This window comes from Mytilus californianus, unplaced genomic scaffold (genome assembly GCF_021869535.1).
Source record: "Mytilus californianus isolate M0D057914Y unplaced genomic scaffold, xbMytCali1.0.p SCAF_11, whole genome shotgun sequence".
NCBI lineage: Eukaryota > Metazoa > Mollusca > Bivalvia > Mytilida > Mytilidae > Mytilus > Mytilus californianus.
In genome coordinates this window covers 15,992,879-16,018,678 of record NW_026262593.1, presented here as the reverse complement: position 1 = coordinate 16,018,678, position 25,800 = coordinate 15,992,879, and the positions used below count along the sequence as shown (strand labels likewise).

General features: G+C 33.3%; 1 protein-coding gene across 3 annotated transcripts in view; it reads right to left on the bottom strand.

The window, feature by feature from the left end:
- LOC127719658 (agrin-like) overlaps positions 1 to 25,800 on the bottom strand; it is a 178,340-nt gene that overhangs the window by 26,588 nt on the left and 125,952 nt on the right. For 2 of the 3 annotated variants that reach the window (XM_052225884.1, XM_052225886.1), the window contains 10 exons: positions 24,561 to 24,737; positions 23,936 to 24,068; positions 15,232 to 15,344; positions 14,645 to 14,782; positions 11,223 to 11,324; positions 10,103 to 10,252; positions 9,022 to 9,165; positions 2,269 to 2,517; positions 1,878 to 2,018; positions 940 to 1,062 (listed from right to left, as the gene is read on the bottom strand). In XM_052225884.1, coding sequence (XP_052081844.1) covers positions 940 to 1,062; positions 1,878 to 2,018; positions 2,269 to 2,517; positions 9,022 to 9,165; positions 10,103 to 10,252; positions 11,223 to 11,324; positions 14,645 to 14,782; positions 15,232 to 15,344; positions 23,936 to 24,068; positions 24,561 to 24,737 — 1,470 coding nt within the window. The remainder of the gene's footprint in view (positions 1 to 939; positions 1,063 to 1,877; positions 2,019 to 2,268; positions 2,518 to 9,021; positions 9,166 to 10,102; positions 10,253 to 11,222; positions 11,325 to 14,644; positions 14,783 to 15,231; positions 15,345 to 23,935; positions 24,069 to 24,560; positions 24,738 to 25,800) is intronic. The other variant, XM_052225885.1, reaches the window with a different exon arrangement.

The window sequence follows — 25,800 nt, the reverse complement described above, 5'->3', positions numbered from 1 at the left end:
TACAGACTTCAGGATTAAGATGATGCGCCCCGGAAAAATAAGCATTTCTTATCTGTGCATGGTACCTGTTTAGTCTATTTATTAAACCAACTAATAAAAATGGTAGTCCCATGAAAACAAAGAAAGCAGTTTTTTATGAAAAGAATTAAACAGTTTAATTTTTCATATCATATTTATTTGAGCGTTATTTAATTTTTTTTTAACTAATGACGATTTAAGTCAAAGTGGTATCCTGTAATTTCATCTCTCACTTTATATACTTTGCCAGGCGTAGATGCTAAAATATTAATTATAACTCCTTTCCTAAAATATCCACTACTAAAAACAGCCGTGCCTTTATTCATTGCGGGATTCGGACAGTACAGCACATCTTCCTTTAAACCATCAGCAAATTGTTTTAGAGGGAGAGTGTTTCCCTGTGTTTTTGTTTGTAAAAATTTGAAATCTGTGAGCCCCGTGTTAAATATTTCTTTTTGGTTTACATCATACAATTAAAAGAAAAAAATATATATGGTGTTCAAATCTATGCCGGAGCTGCCAACGTTAGCGGCGGCGATGACGACGACGTAATTAATTTAATTGTGACGCTGTATGTTACTCTTTTCCCCCGAAAATTACGCAATTTCAAGATCTGCCATAGATTTGGAGAAAACAAAAAAAGTGCCATAGATTTGATTTGTAATGTCATATTTGCCATAGATTAGGAATCTGCCATACATTTGGAACCCACCATAGATTTGAGTCCTACATATATATGTCATGTTTTATGGTATTTAGCTCCCTCAAAATCCTGGATCTGCCCCTGACATGTGTGCATTGAAAAATGCAAATGTTTGATAACATCAATAAATCACAGATTATAATGCCTGCTAATAACTTTTATTTGTAAGCTTTGTAAGCTGTTTGAGAATTTTAAACAAACCATTTGATTTATCTTACCCACACATTCCTTTAGATCTGATGATGACATGTATCCTTGGTTACACTGACAGATTCCCTGTCGACATTGACTGTTACCAGCTGAACAATAGTCACCATTGAGACATCTGTCTAGAATTTTAACTGAAAATTAGACATAAAAGATAGATTTTAAATGGTGGACAAAAATCAAATATTCATTTCAAGCTTTTACTTTAAAATCTTAACAATATTTAAAATTTCATCAGCATTCTTGAACAAAAGGCTGCAAAACTTCTACAGTATATTTTGAAATTGGAAAAAATTTTCTATACAATTGCCATCAAGGGAATATAGCTATTCTATCTGAGTAACCTCTGACAATTCACAGCGAAATTACCTTTACAATACAGCCAAGATAACATGAACAATACATTTGATAGCGGTCTTTAATTACAGGATAACTGCACAATTTTGAGTTTCAACATTAAATATGAAGCCCCAGTGACATGGTAATCTGGACAACTATGACATGTTCCTTTATCTGGTTCAAACCACTAAACTGGTCCCCTGTCACAGATGGCCTCATGAAACATGGGTTACAGATTATATGCTTCAACCATTGAATATGTTTGTGGTAAGAATTTTAGCGCAAAATTTACAATACATGATCATTACACCGGCCGTCAATTTAAATGCATTGTTGCAGACACAAACATTGATAATGGCCAAGAATTTACAGTCCCTTCCAAGGACAAATCATGGAACAAAAGCCGATGACCTTGTAACTTCTTACCTATAGAAAACCTAGGCCGTTTGACCTTTAGGTTATTCTGTTGACCTCGTAACATCTTACCTATAGAAGACCTTGGACCTGTTTGACCATTAGGTTTTTCTGTTGACCTTGTAACATCTTACCTATAGAAGACCTTGGACCTGTTTGACCTTTAGGTTTTTCTGTTGACCTTGTAACATCTTACCTATAGGAGAAGACCTAGGACCTGTTTGACCTTTAGGTTTTTCTGTTGACCTTGTAATATCGGCTTCTCCATCATCTGTGTGTTTTGTTGTCTTCCTAGAAAGTCTATTAGGATGCATAGGTGCTGTGGTTTTTCTGTCATCTGAAATGAAATTAAATATGAAAGGCCAACTAGATTATGTCTATATGCACAAAAAGCCAAATGAAATGTACATAAAAAAAGGATATCTGCATTAAGGTATTGTAAAATATTAGTGCTGATTCATCATTTAAAACTTTCTTGTGAGTCAGCTTTGAAAACGCAGAACATACTGATGTATAATAAGAGATATCTCCAACATTTCCACAAAAAATTAATATTTGTCAATCCTTTTTTAATTATTTTAACCTACCATTTATATGACATGGAGCTAGGTGGTGCATGTACAGATGTGTTTGTTGTTCACATGAAGTTCTCTGTAGTTGACATTCTGACTGGTACGTCCTGCCATCACTGCCACATACTACTGCAGAGTTTTTATGATCTTTCGGTAAACAAGGGAGATTACTACAATCACAATATGCCCTGCCATTTTGTTCTTTACACTCACCACCAAAGCCACAGATCAATTCCATGCAAGTACCTTGTATTGATACACCATCTACCAAAAAAATCAATAAGTTATCAAGTACCTTGTATTGATACACCATCTACCAAAAAGATCAATAAGTAATCAAGTACCTTGTATTGATACACCATCTATTAAAAATATCAATAAGTTATCAAGTACCTTGTATTGATACACCATCTATTAAAAATATCAATAAGTTATCAAGTACCTTGTATTGATACACCATCTACCAAAAATATCAATAAGTTATCAAGTACCTTGTATTGATACACCATCTATCAAAAATATCAATAAGTAATCAAGTACCTTGTATTGGTACACCATCTACCAAAAATAACAAGAAGTTATCAAGTACCTCGTATTGATACACCAAAATAATTCATCAATAAGATACCTTGTATTGATACACCATCTACCAAAAATATCAATAAGTTACCAAGTACCTTGTATTGATACACCATCTACCAAAAATATCAATAAGTTATCAAGTACCTTGTATTGATACACCATCTAACAAAAATAACAAGAAGTTACCAAGTACCTTGTATTGATACACCATCTACCAAAAATATCAATTAGTTATCAAGTACCTTGTATTGATACACCATCTACCAAAAAGATCAATAAGTTATCAAGTACCTTGTATTGATACACCATCTACCAAAAATATCAATTAGTTATCAAGTACCTTGTATTGATACACCATCTACCAAAAATAACAAGAAGTTACCAAGTACCTTGTATTGATACACCATCTACCAAAAATATCAATTAGTTATCAAGTACCTTGTATTGATACACCATCTACCAAAAAGATCAATAAGTTATCAAGTACCTTGTATTGATACACCATCTACCAAAAACATCAATAAGTTATCAAGTACCTTGTATTCCTAACCTTTCTTTTGTGGTATTGAACCTTTAGCTTAAATTTCATAAAGATCATTACACTTAAATTAAAGTTTTTGTCCAGAAACCAATTGTCATCAGACGACGACAACGATGTGATAGCATTATACGAACGCAATTTTTTTGCAGGCGTACAAAAATCATCATTTTAAGGAAGATAAAAGGAGTGGTTTAATTCATGAATCTAAAAGTGTAGCCAGTGAAACTGCTTGATGTATCCTAAGACATTACCAAACTTCATAAACCTTTGAACACGTAAATACTCTTACCCAATTATGTTCATTACAATAACTAGAGATAAACAAATCAAAGGAGCCAACAAAAGGTAAGCAGTTCTTGCTCCGCTAGTTCCACTAATGATATTATAATGTAGCTATAACTAATGGAGCATATCAATGGTCATTAGGGACACAAACTATTTCCCATAGGCATCTTCCAAGTCATAATGGTGCATATCAAATTTTGGAAGACATGACAATTACAGTCCTTCGTTCAGTAAATAATTGTTATCCAAATTTATTCATCTCAAATATGCATCAAATCTATGCTTCCATAGTATTATATAGTAAAGGAGTCAGTTCGGTAAGGGCCATATTTGGCCCCGATTATAAAGTTCAATGTTACAAGATAAAAAATGTTTTAAGTTGACTTAAGGACATGTGAGAAAGTTAGATAGAACTATTTGTGTCAAAGTTTTCTTCTAGAGCGTTGAATTTTACATCCCAAATAGGTCAAGATAAGAGATTTTGGTGAAATTTGCCAAAATCGGCCAGATTTCAACCAAATTAAGGACCAGGAAACATAGAGGGCAGGCATCGACAAACTAAATATTCAAGTTAGACATGTAAAATGTCTTTACAAACATTATCTTTAATGATCTTTTTTGTCGTCCTTGCGCTCTATGTTTCCTGTCCAATAATCAAAGGAAATTTACCCAATTTCATTGATTTTATGGTGTAAAATAAAAATGAGTACTATTTGTGACGTCATGAATAAAACGCAGGAACGTAAATTTTCAAGAAAAAGGCTTATATATATTTGTTTAGGGGCCAGCTGAAGGACGCCTACGGGTGCGGGAATTTCTCGCTGCATTGGAGACCTGTTAGTGACCTTCTGCTGTTGTCTGTTCTATGGTCGGGTTGTTGTCTCTTTGACACATTCCCCATTTCCATTCTCAATTTTATTATTTCATATCTAGTCACTGTATTAGCTATGATTCATTGTGATATTGGTCAATTAATCCTAATTTGTAATTTCAGCTAAACTAGAGGCTCTAAAGAGCTTGTGTCGCTCACCTTGGTCTATGTGCATATCACGCAAAGGACACAGATGGATTCATGACAAAATTGTGTTTTGGTGATGGTGATGTGTTTGTAGATCTTACTTTACTGATCATTCTTGCTGCTTACAATTATCTCTATCTATAATGAACTTGGACCAGTAGTTAGAGTGGAAAATATTTTGTAAAAATTTACAAAAATTTACAAAATTTATATAAATTGTAAAAAATTGACTATAAAGGGCAATAACTCCTTAAGGGGTCAATTGACAATTTTGGTCATGTTGACTTATTTGTAGATCTTACTTTGCTGTACATTATTGCTGTTTACAGTTTATCTCTATCTATAATAATATTTAAGATAATAACCAAAAGCTGCAAATTTTCTTAAAATCACCAATTCAGGGGCAGCAACCCAACATCGTGCCTGATTGGTCTGAAAATTTCAGGGCAGATAGATCTTGACCTAATGAACAATTTTATCCCATCAGATTTGCTCTAAATGCTTTGGTTTCAGAGATATGAGCCAATCAAAGAGCTGAAAGCTCTGAGGAAAAATGATGCCACGGTCTCTAATATTGTGATATTTTTTATGCAAGTCTTGATTTTCACATACCGTAATAAGTTTAACATTGCAACATGTCTAGTAAGCATATAATTGATATTCGTATATGTGTCTGTTTTTTCAGTACAAATGAATAGGTCAAGACTACCTGAATGATCTACAGTATCCAATTACTACTGGCTGTTTTTTTGTATAAATAAATAGGTTAAGACTACCGGAATGATCTACAATATCCAATGACTACTGGCTGTTCTTTTGTACTAATAAAAAGGTCAAGACTATTTGAATGATCTACAATATCCAATGACTACTGGCTGTTCTTTTGTACATATAAATAAAGACTACCTGAATGATCTAAAGTATTCTAAGTAATGTGATTTTTTTGTTGCAATTACATTTTTCTAAATCAAGAATATAGACTACTAGTATCCTTTTCAAACCAAATGATTATGAAGAGCCTGTTGTTAGCAAGCTCTTATACCCCACATACTCATTAAATAAGTTACTAGTGACCTAGTTATCTCTGTTACTTGAAGCAAATTATATTTCTGTATATTTAGACAATAGTATAATATTGTTTTACTAGTTTTATTTCACCTTGAAGATTAGACAAATAGGGATACTCCTTCAATTTTTTATTTCATGTCAGTCAGGTCGCTTTATATGAAACTTGAAACCACTTCTCTGGCATATTGTTATTTTATAACAACTCTGCCCTTGACCATGTTGACCAATGTAATTGATTTGATTTGATTTGATTTTTGGTGTTTTAACGCCACTTTTAAGCACCGCTTTTGGGCTATTTCGTGGCAGCCAGTTTTTATTGGTGGAGGAAGCCTGAGTGCCCGGAGAAAACCACGACCTTCGATAGGAAAACTGATAATCCTAGTCAATTAAGATTGGAGTCGAGTGCACCCGCACGAGCGGGGTTCGAACTCACAACCTCAGTGTTGACTGGCTAGTGATTACAGTAGTAACTAAATAGACCACTCGGCCACCGAGGCCCCTCCAATGTAATTGATATTCATTCTTTAACCATATATCATAGTCAGTTAGTTTTTGATTTTGCACTTCCACACCACCTTTCATGTCTTTCAGGTCAAATGTCTGACTCCATTTAAGTGAATGACATTGAACAATCATGGTATTAAACACAATTTCAATAGTGATAATGCTGTTCTCGTGGGTCACCATATATTCAACTTGGGTAGCATTCCAGTTATTGAAATTTGTGTCAGATTAGAACAATGACCTAGATGTTTAGGAATGGATCTTATAATTTAATATGGAGCCATAGTATGGGACCCCTACACGGTAACAAAAAAAAAAAGCTTGAAAGGATACAATGTCAAGCGACAAAATCTATCACCAGAGATTACAAGTAAAAAGAGGATGGGCGGGATACGTCTCTAAAATGCTTGCTGAACTGAAACTACAGCAAGATCTCCAGACAAGACGAACAAAGCGTTGAAGCCAGAAGTTAATATTTATGTAAAAAGTAGTTGAGGGGCTGATTCCCGCTATTGAACCATACTGTCATTCTATAATATCATTGCGTAAGTATTTCTGTATTGGCCTTGTTATTGGTCCATGTCTTGGGTGTATTGGTCTGAGGCGAAGCGGAAGGCCAATACTGCTGGCTGAGGACCAATAATAAGGCCAATACAGAAATACACGTAATAGTATCTTTATTAATAAACTTAAGTGTTACAATATTTTTTTTATTTCATTTCACAAGAGATAAACATTTTTACCTTGAAGTGGAACTATCCAAATCTCAGTTTCCTTTTAATGTGTAATGCAAATATATTTAAAAAAAAAATAATGTAAGAGTTGAAATTGATACAACTATCCATAAGCCAATTGACCAAAGAACGAAGATTTGCACAATTACAGAATGCATATGCCTGGTTCGGGTTTAAAAATAAACGACCGTTTAAATACAAAACATGAGAAGTGACAGTAAACAGTAAAAATCGATTTGTACCATCGACATGATGAAATTATGAGGTCGTCAAGAAATGAACTTTGTGATAATTTACTCGTTCCCCAAACCTGAAATAATCCCATCGTCTACTTTCAAAATGCTTTTTAAATGAATGGGACCGTCTTTAACCTAAAATATATGCCATACAGTTACTGAATGTTTCAGCTTGTTTATGGTGAGTAAACCTGCGTCTTACAAACAACTGTTTACTTTCAGTTTGAGTTTATCGTGACTTACGATCTAAAAACTAGAGATATTCTGAAATCCTATTTAGTACACAAAGATTCATACGCACCGCGTGGGTATAACCGTATAACTAATTTCCGATTTTTAAAATCTTCGTAAATCTGGATAAAGACCAGTTTCTATCCAATGGATATCAAAATGATTCCGATTTTCACTTTTTTTAATGATTGTAAAGTTGAAATGGCATGAAAGGCTGACATTATTTAAGAGAACTATTTTGTCTAGTGATTGCTGATCATTGGAGGGTAAAAAGTCCAACACCATAACTAAACGGATCTATTTATCATGTATACATACCGATTGTTTACGATTGTAAGACATGTGCATAAAAGTGAAAGCTCGAATAAATATGAAAAATATAACAAAGGAATAGCTCCAAATACCATTTAATAACAAAAAACATATGGACAGGTCAAGATATCTTTTTGGTAAATAAAATAAAGTATGTAAACTGGTTCCCGTCCGACTACAACACTTTGTTCGAGTGTAGCGTAATACAAGCAGATTCCAGTTAGTATGTAAAATAGTAAATATGAAACTGAGTGCAGTAGGCGGAGGCAATAATCGACTTCCATAAGTTCTGGTCAATGGTATCGGAAACATGCCGCTTATAGCGTCATTTTCCAAAAACTGCATTTTACCCTATGTACTATTTTTTAGCCATGTCGGCCATCTTGGTTAACGGGCGAGTCATCGGACACATTTTTTAAACTAGATACCCTAATGATGATTGTGGACAAGTTTGGTTAAATTTGTCTTAGTAGTTTCAGAGGAGAAGATTTTTGTAAAAGATTACAAAAATTTACGAAAAATGGTTAAAAAATTGACTATAAAGGGCAATAACTCCCTAAGGGGTCAACTGACAATTTTGGTCATGTTCGACTTATTTGTAGATCTTACTTTGCTGAACACTATTGCTGTTTACAGTTTATCTCTATCTATAATAATATTCAAGATAATAACCAAAAGCTGCAAAATTTTCTTAAAATCACCAATTCAGGGGCAGCAACCCAACAACGTGTTGCCTGATTGGTCTGAAAATTTCAGGGCAGATAATTCTTGACCTAATGAACAATTTTACCCCCATGTCAGATTTGCTCTAAATGCTTTGGTTTCAGAGATATAAGCCAAAATCTACATTTTACCCCTATGTTCTATTTTTAGCCATGGTGGCCATCTTGGTTGGTTGGCCGGGTCATCGGACACATTTTTCAAACTAGATACCCCAATGACGATTGTGGCCAAGTTTGGTTAAATTTGTCTCAGTAGTTTCAGAGGAGAAGATTTTTGTAAAAGTTAACGGACGACGGACAACGGACGCCAAGTGATGAGAAAAGCTCACTTGGCCCTTTGGGCCAGGTGAGCTAAAAAGGAGGCCTTTTTTGGGCCTTATCGAACCTACTCCTTTATAATTTTAATATTTGGATTTTTAACCAATGGCTCCATCTTAAATATCAAGATTTCTTTGTTTTTGGGTTGCTGTCTCAATGGTTTTAACCCAATTTCACCCTTTATTCATACAAAACAATACATTTTATTTATACATACAAATATCACATCCATTTATACCAATCTGTAGTCCATTGGTACACTTGTCACACTTTAATCCAGTCATACCCTGTCTACACTGGCATTGACCAGTGCTCTGTTCACAATCTGTTCTTGTTGACCCATATCTATTACATTCACAACCTAAAATTATATTGTGTTTAATACAAAAAAAAATTTAAGAGATTGGTTATTGAAATACTACCAAAAAACTCAAAGGGTAAAAATATTGCTTTGAAAAAAATTATTTTTACTTAAAATAATACATATATGTAAATATAGTGCACATAATATAAGGTATATTATTTTAAATATTTGTCTGTAATTTTGTATACTCTCTAAAACTCTATTTATCGAGTTATTTCTTATCTATGAACACATTTTTGTGTTATGTTATAATCTTAAGTACCAATCTGCCTAAGAATCAGGCAGGGGTGAAAACATGACAACAAAATACCACTCAAGTTGACATTAATTTATGTTCAAATTGTATAAAGATGCATGAATATAACATTCGTTTCCTTTTCCTGTTCTGGTAATTCAAGATATAATTTGGTTGAAATGTACTAGAAATTAACAATTAAGGGGAGCTAACTCCATAATTTGCTATCATTCTAACCAAAAGTTAACTAGAGATTTCTCGAATTACCAGATACGCAGAAACAAAAAACCTACCATTTCTAACTCAGGATGAGGGTAATTTCAAAATAGGACAGTTAGGTCGGTGGGTTTTTTTCTGCCATGTTTTGAAATTTTTCTAAATTGCCTGATTTTAACAAAGACAGTCACTAAATATTTCCCCTAACTATAATTCATTAATTTTTACATGTAAATATTTTTTCTCAAATCTTCATTCAAGAATTATAATGCAGACAGATCCTCTACAAGCTAGTTTCGGAAACTTGACCTGCCAATTGTTAACATTTGCATATTAGAAATTTCTAAATGAGTAAGCTTGCAAAGTCAAAATGTTGCAACAAAAAACAATAAAATAAGTTACATGTAGTTTAGGGTAAGGTTTGCATCAAAAGGAAAAAATCTGAACATTTATCTATCAACTATCTTGAAATATTGTACTAACGTGAACATCCATTTATGCCCTTTAGATTCCAGTATCCAGGGAGACATAAATTACACTTTGCTCCACCCACTCCATGTTTACATTCACATTTATTTGTATTTGGATGGCATGTGTTGTCAATGGTACCGTAGCGATTACATGTACATACACCTGAAAAATATATTAACTTTTCAACAGTCAAGCAAAATTATTTCTGTGGTAACCGAAGGTTTGGTAGTGTATACGTATCTCCTATGAATTTCTCTACTTTCAACAATATTTCAATATATCATAATTGTTCGTATTTACATAATTAGTTTTTAATTCAAAGAGGGGTTTGAATAAAATTAAAAAAAAAAAAGGAATCTTCATCCTTCTGACAATAGATCCATCAATTCCCAAAAATACCTCATACATATGGTTAATAAAATAACCTAAAAAAATCCATAAACAACAAGATATATTATGCACTATTGTGAAAAGTTATACACCTGCTACATGTTGTTTAATAACCTTTGACATGAAATTGTTGCTGAGACAAATGTGTAATGGACAGACGGACAGGGAGAAGTAATCCAGTACACTCCCCCTCTTAAGGGGTTGGGGTATAATTCAATGTAGATTATGTACATTATTGTTGCATACACACATCAAGAAACAAAAGACCTTTATAATGTGAAAGTGCTGTTTCTCCTTGTGCTAACAACAAGATCATTTAATGATATGCTCTCCTACTGATAATTTAAAACATGGAAACAACACCAATGAAAGGAAGAAATACAACAAACATAGACAACATATAAATACAGCCAATAGTTAGATGGGTTTTCCCTGTAAAAAATAAGACATTCATGGTTATTGTTAACAATTAGCATGGTTAATTTAAAAAAAAAAAACTATTATACAGAGCACAATCTTAATGCACATATTATTTTTTAAATGTTTTTATAATTTTCTGAGTATTTGACAAATATGTTATAGATTGACAATATTCAGTCAAATTGATGAAAACTTTGAAGAATAAAAAAAAGGGGGGGACATGAAGGAAATTAAAATAGAGAAACTCCAAATTTTCTTTTATAAAATCTTGAATTTATCCTTTATTCTGTTATGAAAAAGATATGGGGCCAAGATTACTCACTGGTACATCCATCAAAATTTGGTCCTGATGCTTCTGTAATTCCATCAGCACAACATCCATAAGGGGTCTTGCTACAATCTTCTATAACATCATTCTGAAATTCTTAAGTGTTAATAGCACAAGTGTAACACATAAACACACACACACACACACCAAAAACAGTGTCATTTACATAATACTCACAATTAAATGTATAATGAATTAAACAGTTAATAGATGATTCCAAACAATTATAAGTTAAATTTACTAGAGCTGAAGATAGAAACTTTTATAACAAAGAATCACCAGTTTAATTATTAGAATTTAAAATGACATCTTTCTAATCCAACATGTCTATTTATGACTGGACAACAGTAAAAACTGCTGTCCTAATTGCTTTGAAAAAATATAATTTAAATCATAATTCTCACAGTTGTTATCATGGTAAACAGAATTCAATTTTGATATTTGCTTGCATCAATTCATATGTTTGATATGTTTCATATTTGATGGCTGCAAACAACTGTTTTTCTCCATTTAAAGAGAATTACTACAAAATTAAAATGACACTTTATAAATTCAAGGTTGTATAAGTGCTTATATATGTACAAACTATTGAACAGGTTAATAAAATAACTAAAGAGACTTATCAGATTTTGATATCAATAAGTACTGTAAATTCAGAATTTTTTGTGATGTTTTTATATTGCAAAATGAAAGCTATGGCAAAAATAAAGACTTGCATTCTGAAATTAGATAGCATAATTTGGAATGAAGCCTTTCCTGAAATCGAAATAATAAAACTTGTGTCACTTGTCCAACAATAGCAAAAACTAGATATCATTGAGATGGGAGCCATCTCTGTGGGCCCTCCTGTGAATAATGTGTGGTAAATTTTTTTTATCTTTAACATTGGACATGGGGTTGTCAACTGAAACCAAAGTTTTTGACCTTGACCTTTGACCTAGGAAGTTGTACATAAATTATGACACACCCTCTGGTGTTGATTTGTATACATGTCAAGTATAAACTTTGAAATCATAACGGTTCTCAAGATATAGAGCAGACACAATCTTTACCATAGGACATGGGGTTGTCAACTAAAACCAATGTTTTTGAACTTGACCTTTGACCTAGGAAGTTATACATACATCAGGACTCACCCTCTGGTGTTGGTTAATATACATGTCGAGTATAAACTTTGAAATCAAAACGGTTCTCAAGATATAGAGCGGACACGATCTTTACCATAGGACATGGGATTGTCAACTAAAACCAAAGTTTTTGACCTTGACCTTTGACCTAGGAAGTTGTACATACATTATGACACCCCCTCTGGTGTTGGTCAATATATATGTCAAGTATAAACTTTGAAATCATAACGGTTCTCTAGATATAGAGCGGACACAATTTGCTACGGATGGACGGACGACAGACTGATCACTATAGGGCGTCTGCCATTTGGCGGGGCCCTAATAAATGACTGCAATAATTTCTGAATCTACAGTAAATATAACTCAAACGAAGGGTAAACTATAAATTGGTATTATGTATATACAGTTATGAGTCATTGTTTAATATCTCATATTTATAAATTACTTAATTTTGCTTGAAAATGAATTGTGTAAAATATTGACTTCAAAAAATAAGTATAAATAAATCATTTCTAAATATTTAAAGTAAACCGACAACATTTTGTTCACCCAAAAGTGTTACAATGATAAGAAAGTAAGAAATTTGTACATTTAACAGAAAACATCACTAAAGGCGTCAAAGAGATCATTTTTGATTTTTACAGGTAAAGTTTTCATGATAATTGCCAAAGATGCAAAATAATTGGTACAGATAATACTTTAAGGGCAATAACTCCAATAAGGAGTTAAATGACAACTTAACACCAATAAAAATAATGGTAGATCATCACATGATGGTGAATTGTTTGTTTTATCTGGTATAATTTTGTAGAGATAAGCCAAAACGTGATTTTGACTCCTATATTTCATTTTAGTCACATTAGCCATGTTTTTTGTGTGGTGTTCATACAGGAAACAATTCTAAAATAACAACCTTAAGGATGTTTGTGACAAAGTTTGGTCTCGATTGGCCCTTTTGTTTCAGAGGAGAATATTTTTTTAAAAGTTTAATAGATATAAGAAGATGTGGTATAAGTGACAATGAGACAACTCTCCATCCAAGTCACAATTTGTAAAAGTAAACTATTAAAGGTCAAAGTACGGCCTTCAACACGGAGCTTTGGCTCACACCGAACAGCAAGCTATAAAGGCCCCAAAAATGACTAGTGTAAAACAATTCAAACAGGAAAACCAACGGTCTAATCTATATCAAAAACGAGAAACAAGCAAGACAACAGAAATTCACAATAATGAGTACTGTGTTATTACAATAGCTTACTTTGATATTGTCTAAGGTAATCAGAAAACAAGAGGCTCTCAAGAGCCTGAATCGTTCACCTGTAATTTTTTGCTTAAATCTTTCATCAATGATTATTTTTGCTTTTCAATATATATTAATGAATGATTTAAAACTTCCACTGAAATGTTCTTTGTATCTGTCATATTTTCTTCAAAATCAAAGAAATGTATTTTACCCCTATGTTTCATTTTAGCCATAGTGGCTATGTTTCTTGACGTACAAGAAAATAAAATACAAAATTTATACAAGATACTCCGAAACTCATTCAGCCCAAGTTTGGCTGAAATTGATTCAGCAGTTTCAAAGGAGAAGATTTTTTAAAGTAAGCAAACTAAATGAACAAATTGTGAAAAATTGACTTTAAAGGGTAATAACTCCTTAAGGGGACAATTGACAATTTTGGTCATTCGAACTTATTTGTAGATCTTACTTTGCTGAACATTTTTGCTGTTTAAAGTTTATCTTTATCATTAATAATATTCAAGATAATAACCAAAATCTGCAAAATTTCCTTAAAATTATCAATTAAGTGGCAGCAATCCAACAATAGGTTGTTAGATTAATCTGAAAATTTCAGGGCTGATAGAACTTGGCCTAATAAACATTTTTACCTCCATCAGATTAGCTCTAAATGCTTTGGTTTTTGAGATATAAGCCAAAAATTGCATTTTAACCCTACGTTCTATTTTTAGCCATGGCGGCCATGTTTTTTTACGAAACAGAAAATAAAATACAAACTTTATTCTAGATACCCTAAGCATCATTCAGCTTAAGTTTGGTTGGAATTGGTTCAGTAGTTTCAGAGGAGAAGATGTTTGAAATAGTTTACACCAGACGGACGACGACGAAGACGGACGACGACAGACGCCAAGTGATGGCAAAAGCTAAAAATGATAAAAATTCCAGCACCATTTTTTACTATTAAACCACACACAAAACTGTATATGGTAAACTGATTCAAAGAAACATGAACATACAAAATCAATTATCAACAATAATATATAAAGTACCTTCTTTGCAGCATGTATGGAAATTAAGGTGACAGTAACTCTTTTCTGGGCAACTATTCTCCTCCGTACAGTAATATTCTAAATTGGTCACTGGATTAACCAATGGGGAAAACCCATCACATGACACTTCTTCCATTTCTTATAAAAAATGTTTAAATTTATAATCATTTGACAACATGATTACATCACACAAAAACAAACTAGATTTTCTTTATATTTATTAGCATCATTGTTAAAGCAATCAAGAGCTATAACTCCTGAATAGCATAAGTGGAAAATCTTTAAATTAAAAATGATATCCTTTTGTTATCAAACACAACATATTACAATTTGAAAATAATTGGTTAAAATTTCTCAATTTATTGCATGGAAACTACATAAAACAAATTAATTAATCAATCAAGGACCATAACCGAGTTTATTTGGAATGGACCTAATCCCCACTAAGCTTTACTCAATGACCTCTTCACATTCTGTTTTGATTACTCTTTATTGTTTTAGGTCTGTCTTATTGAAAGTTACCATGTTTTTTATTCATATTCTATTTTTATAATTTTATAACCAGAGAGGAGCAAAAACATACATACCATTACAATTTTCTAAATCAATTTTGACAATTTCTTTCTGTTGTAAACAGGCCTCTTCTTGCAACTGACACAAACTACCATAAGTCTTCCCATCAGATCCACAAACTGTTTGTCTACAAAATTGGAAATTTTTCAAACTTCAGTTTATTTCATGTGTTTTTTAATATTTGAACTTGTCTCTGGGACAAATTTCATGACATACTATGTCTCAATTTTCAATAATGTAGTCCCATGCTCATTGTTTATGTGACGTCTACATGATTATTATTGGTAGTGCTAGATTACTAAGCAAACATTACAGCATTTTTCCATGAAATTGTTATTAGCATAGAGGAAATTGTTATATAGCACCTTGTAGAATAGACATTTATAGAAGCAAGACAAATCAATATTTGATATATACTGTAAACTCAGAAATTTCTGTGTGCATATATTGTTGAGCATTAAAAAATAATAGAATGTGTCCATGGGACACAGATGATGCCCCGCTTACATATAATGTTATAAAGGGGCATAACTTGAGAACGGTAAAAGTGATGCCACCCAAATTCAAACTTGATCTGTGTTTTGTGGTATGAAGCATTGTGAATAAGTTTCATAACATTTGGCTGAGGCAAACTAAAGTTAGAGAAAGGAAACCAATTTGTCCACTGACGGCGGCGGCATATAAATATGAGTTTAGGTATAACATTTCATAAAATGCTGCGTACAAACAATGCTATCAAAATATAAAATGCAAGGTTTTACTTTTGTGATACATATCCCTTCACAACTTATGCAAAAATTTCTGAATTTACAGTATCTAAACATTAGAAAAATCTGTTCAAGATCGATGGCTCTTTTCATAAAAAATCTTATGATTGAAATTGATTGTAAGTTATACTGAATTGATCATAGCTTACACATATTTTTATTGTAAAAAGGTTTTTTGCAAAATTAGTCGCAGGATAATAGTGAATGTTTGTTTAGAATCAGGCTTATGGCTAATGCTAATATTCAGTGGTAAAAAACACTACTTAACAATTTATTTTTAAATCCCTCTCTATTGGTAAGCTCCGTAAGTGAGTGGGAGTATTGTCTAAATAAAGAATTTATACCAATGCCATTTTTCATGAAACTTTCTTATGAACAATTTTAATTATGTAAACAATAAACATTCTTTCCTGGATCTCGAAAAAATTAATCATTAAAATAACAAAATTACCAGATGAGCGGAAATCCCAAATTCCCGCAAAAATTAAGGCCCTAATCCCGACATCCCGAAACAAGAAGCTCATGAGAGCCTGATATCGCTCACCTACAATTTCAGTTTCGGGCATTTGACTTATTTGTAGATCTTACTTTGCTGAACAATTTTGTCATTTACACTTTCTCTCTTTCTATAATAATATTAAAGATAATACATAACCCAAAACTGTAAAATTTCCTAAAAATTAACTATTTCTGGACAGTAACCCAACCATTAGTTGTCCTATTGGTCTGAAGATTACTTGACAGGTAGATCTAAACCTGTTTAACACTTTCACCTATGTCAGTTTTGCTCTTACTGCTTTAGTTTTTGAGATGAAAGCCAAAAACTTCATTTGACCCCTATGTTCTATTTTTAGAAACTGCCGCCATGTTTTTGAATGGATCAAATCTCTAAATACAATCTATAAACTAAATACCCTAAGGAACATTCAATTAAAGTTTTAAGTATTTGGCCAAGTAGTTTCAGAGAAGAAGATTTTTGAAAAAGTAATTAGGCTTTCACAAAAAATATTAAAAAAAACTTTTTAAGGGCAATAACTCCTGAAGGGGTCAATTGACTATTTTGATCATGTTGACTTATTTGTAGATCTTACTTTGCAGAACATTTATTTATACTTTCTCTCTATCTATTATAATACCGTATAGCGGGTTATTTTCGCTGGGTGTTTATTTTCGCTTATTTTGGCGGATAAACAAAAATCGCGAAAAATAAATTCCGCTAAAATTTATGCATACGTTGGGTAGTTTCGAAGTTAACATGGCTAAAGGATTTTGTAAACGATCTATTTTTTTCCTGTCGGCAGGTCAATAACGAATTATGTTATTTTTAACAAGATAAATGCTAAAGGGCATTGTACATAAATGTATTTTATAAAATGACTATACCCTTATTAATAAGTGTCAATTAGAATAAGAGTGCAAGGTACTCTTATCAGGTAATAACCCTTATTAATTAGTGTCAAACTATATAAAACACTCATGATAATTTTGTAACCTAATTAGTAAGTACATCAAAGGTCTGGTAAATTTCGTAACTAATCAATCGTAAAATTTACAAGAGTTTGAATACCTGTAACAAATAGTTAAGTTAGCGGTATTTTAATGATTAACTGTATCAGAATTTAATCAATGAATAAGAGGTCATTCCGGTAAAAACCATAACAATACACACTTTGTCAAGTTTTACAACTTTTTAACTGCAACAATTTCAGTTTTCACCAAAAATATTTCATTGGGATTTAAGAATCCACCAAAATAAAAACCGCCAAATTTTTTCGTATACTTTGTTGCCCCTTAATCGCGAAAATTTACACCCACGAAAAATAACCCGCTATACGGTATTAAAGAAAATAACAAAAACAGTAAAATTAAATAAAAACAAGAAATGATTGTAACAGGATGCTGTTACGAAGTCTCCCAAACGAAGCTCCCATAATTCGTAATTCCCAGGGTCGCCCGACATTGGGCAAAGTCCACTTAAAATTGGTTTGGTCCAGTAAAGTTATATGCATCAGTGATGCCTGGGGACTAACCCTGTATATTATTTAAATCATCTTGGCATGACAAACCAGAATATATATGGTTTAGGGGTGGGGATCTCGACCATTTACAAGATACTAGAACATTGGGAGTGGGGGGAACCCCTGGGGACTGACCCTATACGTCATTCAAATGTTTGAGACATGACGAACAGGAATATATACGGTTTAGGGGTGGGGATCTTGACCATTTACAAGATATTAGAACATTGGGGGTGGGGGGGGGGGGGGGAACCCCTGGGGACTGACTGTATACATCATTCAAATGTTCGAGACATGACGAACAGGAATATATATGGTTTATGGGTGGGGATCCCAACCATTTACAAGATATTAGAACTTTCTCAAATGGCAGGGGGTCGGGATGACCCCTGGGGACTAACCCTGTATATCATTCAAACCATCTTAGCATGACAAACCAGAATATATATGGTTTAGGGGTGGGGATCTTGACCACTTACAAGGTATTAGAACTTTCTTAAATGGCAGGGGGTGGGGTTGACCCCTGGGGACTAACCTTGTATTTCATTTGATGTGCTTTATCATGACAAACCAGAATATATATGGTTTAGGGGTAGGGATCTCGACCATTTACAAGATATTAGAACTTTCTCAAATGGCATGGGTTCGGGATGACCCATGGGGACTAACCCTGTATATTATTCAAACCGTCTTCGCATGACAAACCAGAATATATATGGTTTAGGGGTGGGGATCTTGACCACTTACAAGATATTAGAACTTTCTCAAATGGCAGGGGGTCAACTTCACAACTTATGCAAAAATTTCTGAATTTACAGTATCTAAACATTAGAAAAATCTGTTCAAGATCGATGGCTCTTTTCATAAAAAAATCTTATGATTGAAATTGATTGTAAGTTATACTGAATTGATCATAGCTTACACATATTTTTATTGTAAAAAGGTTTTTTGCAAAATTAGTCGTAGGATAATAGTGAATGTTTGTTTAGAATCAGGCTTATGGCTAATGCTAATATTCAGTGGTAAAAAACACTACTTAACAATTTATTTTTAAATCCCTCTCTATTGGTAAGCTCCGTAAGTGAGTGGGAGTATTGTCTAAATAAAGAATTTATACCAATGCCATTTTTCATGAAACTTTCTTATGAACAATTTTAAATTATGTAAACAAAATGTTTTTCAAACAAGAGGGGGATAGAAGGGGTGTCATCTCAAATTTCCATTAAAAAACACTGAATCAAGAATTCCCCAAAAAATAAACATTCTTTCCTGGATCTCGAAAAAATTAATCATTAAAATAACAAAATTACCAGATGAGCGGAAATCCCAAATTCCCGCAAAAATTAAGGCCCTAATCCCGACATCCCGAAACAAGAAGCTCATGAGAGCTTGATATCGCTCACCTACAATTTCAGTTTCGGCATTTGACTTATTTGTAGATCTTACTTTGCTGAACAATTTTGTCATTTACACTTTCTCTCTTTCTATAATAATATTAAAGATAATACATAACCCAAAACTGTAAAATTTCCTAAAAATTAACTATTTCTGGACAGTAACCCAACCATTAGTTGTCCTATTGGTCTGAAGATTACTTGACAGGTAGATTTAAACCTGTTTAACACTTTCACCTATGTCAGTTTTGCTCTTACTGCTTTAGTTTTTGAGATGAAAGCCAAAAACTTCATTTGACCCCTATGTTCTATTTTTAGAAACTGCCGCCATGTTTTTGAATGGATCAAATCTCTAAATACAATCTATAAACTAAATACCCTAAGGAACATTCAATTAAAGTTTTAAGTATTTGGCCAAGTAGTTTCAGAGAAGAAGATTTTTGAAAAAGTAATTAGACTTTCACAAAAAATATTAAAAAAAACTTTTTAAGGGCAATAACTCCTGAAGGGGTCAATTGACTATTTTGATCATGTTGACTTATTTGTAGATCTTACTTTACAGAACATTTATTTATACTTTCTCTCTATCTATTATAATACCGTATAGCGGGTTATTTTCGCTGGGTGTTTATTTTCGCTTATTTTGGCGGATAAACAAAAATCGCGAAAAATAAATTCCGCTAAAATTTATGCATACGTTGGGTAGTTTCGAAGTTAACATGGCTAAAGGATTTTGTAAACGATCTATTTTTTTCCTGTCGGCAGGTCAATAACGAATTATGTTATTTTTAACAAGATAAATGCTAAAGGGCATTGTACATAAATGTATTTTATAAAATGACTATACCCTTATTAATAAGTGTCAATTAGAATAAGAGTGCAAGGTACTCTCATCAGGTAATAACCCTTATTAATTAGTGTCAAACTATATAAAACACTCATGATAATTTTGTAACCTAATTAGTAAGTACATCAAAGGTCTGGTAAATTTCGTAACTAATCAATCGTAAAATTTACAAGAGTTTGAATACCTGTAACAAATAGTTAAGTTAGCGGTATTTTAATGATTAACTGTATCAGAATTTAATCAATGAATAAGAGGTCATTCCGGTAAAAACCATAACAATACACACTTTGTCAAGTTTTACAACTTTTTAACTGCAACAATTTCAGTTTTCACCAAAAATATTTCATTGGGATTTAAGAATCCACCAAAATAAAAACCGCCAAATTTTTTCGTATACTTTGTTGCCCCTTAATCGCGAAAATTTACACCCACGAAAAATAACCCGCTATACGGTATTAAAGAAAATAACAAAAACAGTAAAATTAAATAAAAACAAGAAATGATTGTAACAGGATGCTGTTACGAAGTCTCCCAAACGAAGCTCCCATAATTCGTAATTCCCAGGGTCGCCCGACATTGGGCAAAGTCCACTTAAAATTGGTTTGGTCCAGTAAAGTTATATGCATTAGTGATGCCTGGGGACTAACCCTGTATATTATTCAAATCATCTTGGCATGACAAACCAGAATATATATGGTTTAGGGGTGGGGATCTCGACCATTTACAAGATACTAGAACATTGGGAGTGGGGGGAACCCCTGGGGACTGACCCTATACATCATTCAAATGTTTGAGACATGACGAACAGGAATATATACGGTTTAGGGGTGGGGATCTTGACCATTTACAAGATATTAGAACATTGGGGGTGGGGGGGGGGGGGGGGGGGAACCCCTGGGGACTGACTGTATACGTCATTCAAATGTTCGAGACATGACGAACAGGAATATATATGGTTTATGGGTGGGGATCCCAACCATTTACAAGATATTAGAACTTTCTCAAATGGCAGGGGGTCGGGATGACCCCTGGGGACTTACCCTGTATATCATTCAAACCATCTTAGCATGACAAACCAGAATATATATGGTTTAGGGGTGGGGATCTTGACCACTTACAATGTATTAGAACTTTCTTAAATGGCAGGGGGTGGGGTTGACCCCTGGGGACTAACCCTGTATTTCATTTGATGTGCTTTATCATGACAAACCAGAATATATATGGTTTAGGGGTAGGGATCTCGACCATTTACAAGATATTAGAACTTTCTCAAATGGCATGGGTTCGGGATGACCCATGGGGACTAACCCTGTATATCATTCAAACCGTCTTCGCATGACAAACCAGAATATATATGGTTTAGGGGTGGGGATCTTGACCACTTACAAGATATTAGAACTTTCTCAAATGGCAGGGGGTCGGGATGACCCCTGGGGACTAACCCTGTATATCATTCAAACCATCTTAGCATGACAAATCAGAATATATATGGTTTAGGGGTGGGGATCTTGACCACTTACAAGGTATTAGAACTTTCTTAAATGGCAGGGGGTGGGGGTGACCCCTAGGGACTAACCCTGTTTTTCATTTGATTTGCTTTATCATGACAAACCAGAATATATATGGTTTAGGGGTGGGGATCTCGACCATTTACAAGATATTAGAACTTTCTCAAATGGCAGGGGGTCGGGATGACCCATGGGGACTAACCCTGTATATCATTCAAACCATCTTCGCATGACAAACAAGAATATATATGATTTAGGGGTGGGGATCTTGACCACTTTCAAGTTATTAGAACTTTCTTAAATGGCAGGGGGTGGGGGTGACCCCTGGGGACTAACCCAGTATTTCATTTAATGGGCTATATCATTTAGAACATTTTCCATTAAAAAGATTGTGTCTATCACAAACGGTTTTCAATCTATAATCATTTGAAAATTTTAAAAAATAAAATCCCATAGGGTTCTATAGTAAAATCCTCTTTTCTTTTTGCCCCTCAAAGTACCCCTTTATAAACCCCATTGCACAAACAAAACCCTGATTGCACCACTAGACATGTTAGTCTAACATACTGTGAAACCCTAAGTTAATCTGACAAGCGGTTTTGGAGAACGGGTGCGGACAAGTTCAAATTTAAAAGCGGTGGAAGAAGAAGAAGAAGAATAATAATAATAAGAACTGAGCAAAAACAATAAGTCTTCCCAAACTTCGTTTGGGAGACTTAATAAACTATTTCCAACAGTAACCCAACAATGGGTTGTTGAACATGTCTGAAAATTTCATAACAGATAGATCATGACCCATTTATCACTTTAACTCCATGTAACGTTTGCTCTAACTGCTGTAGTTTTTGAGATATAAGCCAAAAACTGCTTTTATCCCCTAAGTTCTATTTTTAGCCATGGCGGCCATGTTTGTGGATGGATCAAAACTTCAGATAAAATTTACAAACTAAATACCCTAAGGAACATTCAGTTAAAGTTTGGAAGTATTTGGCCCCATAGTTTCAGAGAAGAAGATTTCTGAAGAAGAAATAGACTTGCACGAAAAAATGTAAAAAGATAAACGTTTCAAGGGCAATAACTCTTTAAAGAGTCAATTGACTATTTTGATCATTTGACTTATTTGTAGATCCTACTTAGCTGAACAATTTTGCTATTTACACTTTCTCTCTATCCATTATAATATTAAAGATAATAACCAAAAACAGTAAAATTTCATAAAAATAAACTATTTCGGACAGTAACCATCAATGGGTGGTCTAATTGGTCTGAAAATTCCAAAGCAGATATATTTTGACTTATTCATCATTTTAACACCATGTAAATTTAGCTCTAACTGCTACAGTTTTTGAGATTGCATTTGCAAAAACTGCATTTGACCCCTATGTTCTATTTTTAGCCATGACGGCCATGTTTGTTAATGGATCAAAACTACGGATATAATTTATAAACCAGTTATCCTAAGGAACATTCAGTTGAAGTTTAGAAGTATTAGGCCCGGTAGTTTCAGAGGAGAAGATTTTTAAATGTTAGCAAACATAATGAACAAATTGTTTAAAATTGTCTTTAAAGGGCAATAACTCCTTAAGGGGTCAATTGACAATTTTGGTCTTATTAACTTTTTTGTAGATCTTACTTTGCTAAACATTTTTGCTGTTTACAGTTTATCTTTATCTTCAATAATATTCAAGATAACCAAAAACTGCAAAATTTCCTTAAAATTACCAATTTAGTGGCAGCAACCCAACAATGGTTTGTTCGGTCCGTCTGAAAATTTCAGGGCTGATAGATCTTGACCTATTGAACATTTTCACCTCGTGTCAGATTTGCTCTAAATGCTTTAGTTTTTGAGATATAAGCCAAAAACTGCATTTGACCCCTATGTTCTATTTTTAGCCATGGTGGCCATGTTTGTTGATGGATTAAAACTTCGGATATAATTTATAAACTAGTTACCCTAAGGAATATTCAGTTAAAGCTTGAAGGTATATGGCCCAGTAGTTTCAGAGGAGAAGATTCTTGAAATAGTTTACGACGACGGACAACGACGGACGCCAAGTGATGGCATAAGCTCACATGGGGCCCCGGTGAGCTAAAAAGTTCTTCAAACAATAATAAGCTATATACATGAAGCTGAATGAATCGTTGTAACAAGTTATTTTTATGGCAATAATCAATATTTCATACCTGACAGCTTTACAGTTCTTGTTGCAATCACACCTATGACCAATGTGACCGTCTGCTACACATTTCCCACCAAATCTACAGTTCAAATCTTCCTCACAAATCAATAAAACTTCCTCATCACCAGAGCCTCCATCTGAGTTTTTGTTTTTATGATAAAAATTATATTTACAACATCAAAACAACATCAACATGCCAGGTTTAATAATACATTGTATATGCTAAACATAAACATGCAACTGTTGATTCGAAACTTAAATTATAAATTCACATGCAAATGAAGTTTCAGAAGATTTGTTAAAACATATTTTTTGGGGAGTATATTACCATAAAGATCAAAATGGAAATAAATTAAAGTCTATACAAATTTGGTTCAACAAAGGTCTTTAAATAGCTTTTTAAATACAAATTATATGGATTTTCACTCTTATGTTGAATGCCTAACAGTGACCAATCCTGTAAAAGTGTACATTTTCATTTTCAAATTCTTTCTGGTCTTTGATTTATAGTTGGCTCAATGACAACCATATCACATCTGTTAGTTTATGTTTTGAACACATACTGTTACAAAGGATCTTTTCTTTTTCTCAAAATAGAGAGCTCTAAACCTAATACAGGTTAACATTACCTCCAGAGGTTGAGCCCTCATGTTCATCTTCACATGAACCTAAATCTACTATCTGTAGATTGGTATTAAGTCTGCAAGCTTCCTTCTTCATTGTACATTCATTTATATAAGTCTTGCCATTGTTTGCACAAACCATTCTGACTGTCTCTGGACAATTTATTCTTGGGTCACATGTTTCTGAAATAATAGTTGCATTAATCAGTAGCTGTAGGTTTTCATCATTACAACAACTGGGGCTCCAGTGAGGGAACTCCCTAAAGTCACTAGGTCACTTTTACCCAAATTTGAAAACAAAGGTAATCCACACACAAAACACTTTTAAAGGTCACAGGTCCTTTTAAGGGCATACAATACAGAAAAGATCCCTCGTTGATTTTTTTTGTAAGATTTTGACACATAGTCAATTTTGATATACTGTATACCTAACAACAAAATTATTTTCATTTACCTGTGTATTATATTATTGTAAATGGCGGATTTTTGTTTAAGGTTATTGTTGTTTTTCTGAAATTGTTTAACATTTCATAGTGGTATAATACTGTTACTTTGATTATTCATCCCTTATTTTATTGATTTTGTATTTACATTGTGTCATAGATCAAATTTATTCGTTCAGTGTATGTTCACTTGTGTTAATATGTCTTTTGATTGATTTAAAGACCAAACAGCCTATTGTTGATGCGCATGGACTAACGCAACTTGGTAGTGACATAAAAGCTCTATGACGTTGTTTCTAGCCATGAAAAAAAACGTCAAATTATAACGTCCTATTTCGCGTTTTTCACGGATTCCAACATGGTGTACGCTTAAAACTACGTCTTCCAAGAAAAGTGGAATTAAGCGTCGCACTGATACCTAGTGGAAATTAAACACAAATGGACACAAAAGATACTACACTATCTGTAACCTCTGTTAAAAAAAAAATAATAGTAAAAATATAAATTTTGAACTTGGCTTTTTGCATTTGCGCCGATCTGCATTTCACTTTTTTTCTTTCACTTACGCCGATTTTGTCTTTCATTTGCGCCGATTGTGTACAGGTATATTATAGGTGAAAGTTATTTTTTTATTTATCATATCAACCTCTTCCGTTAGCCAGTTGTACATATGTTATGAATTGTCAATTATAACATGTATATAACTGTTGTCCCCTGCTCACAAAGGGGAGGTGGGAGTAGAATTTCAAGCAGGATAAGTCAATTTAAAAGATATTTGTGCACTCTGTTTACATCCACTAAAA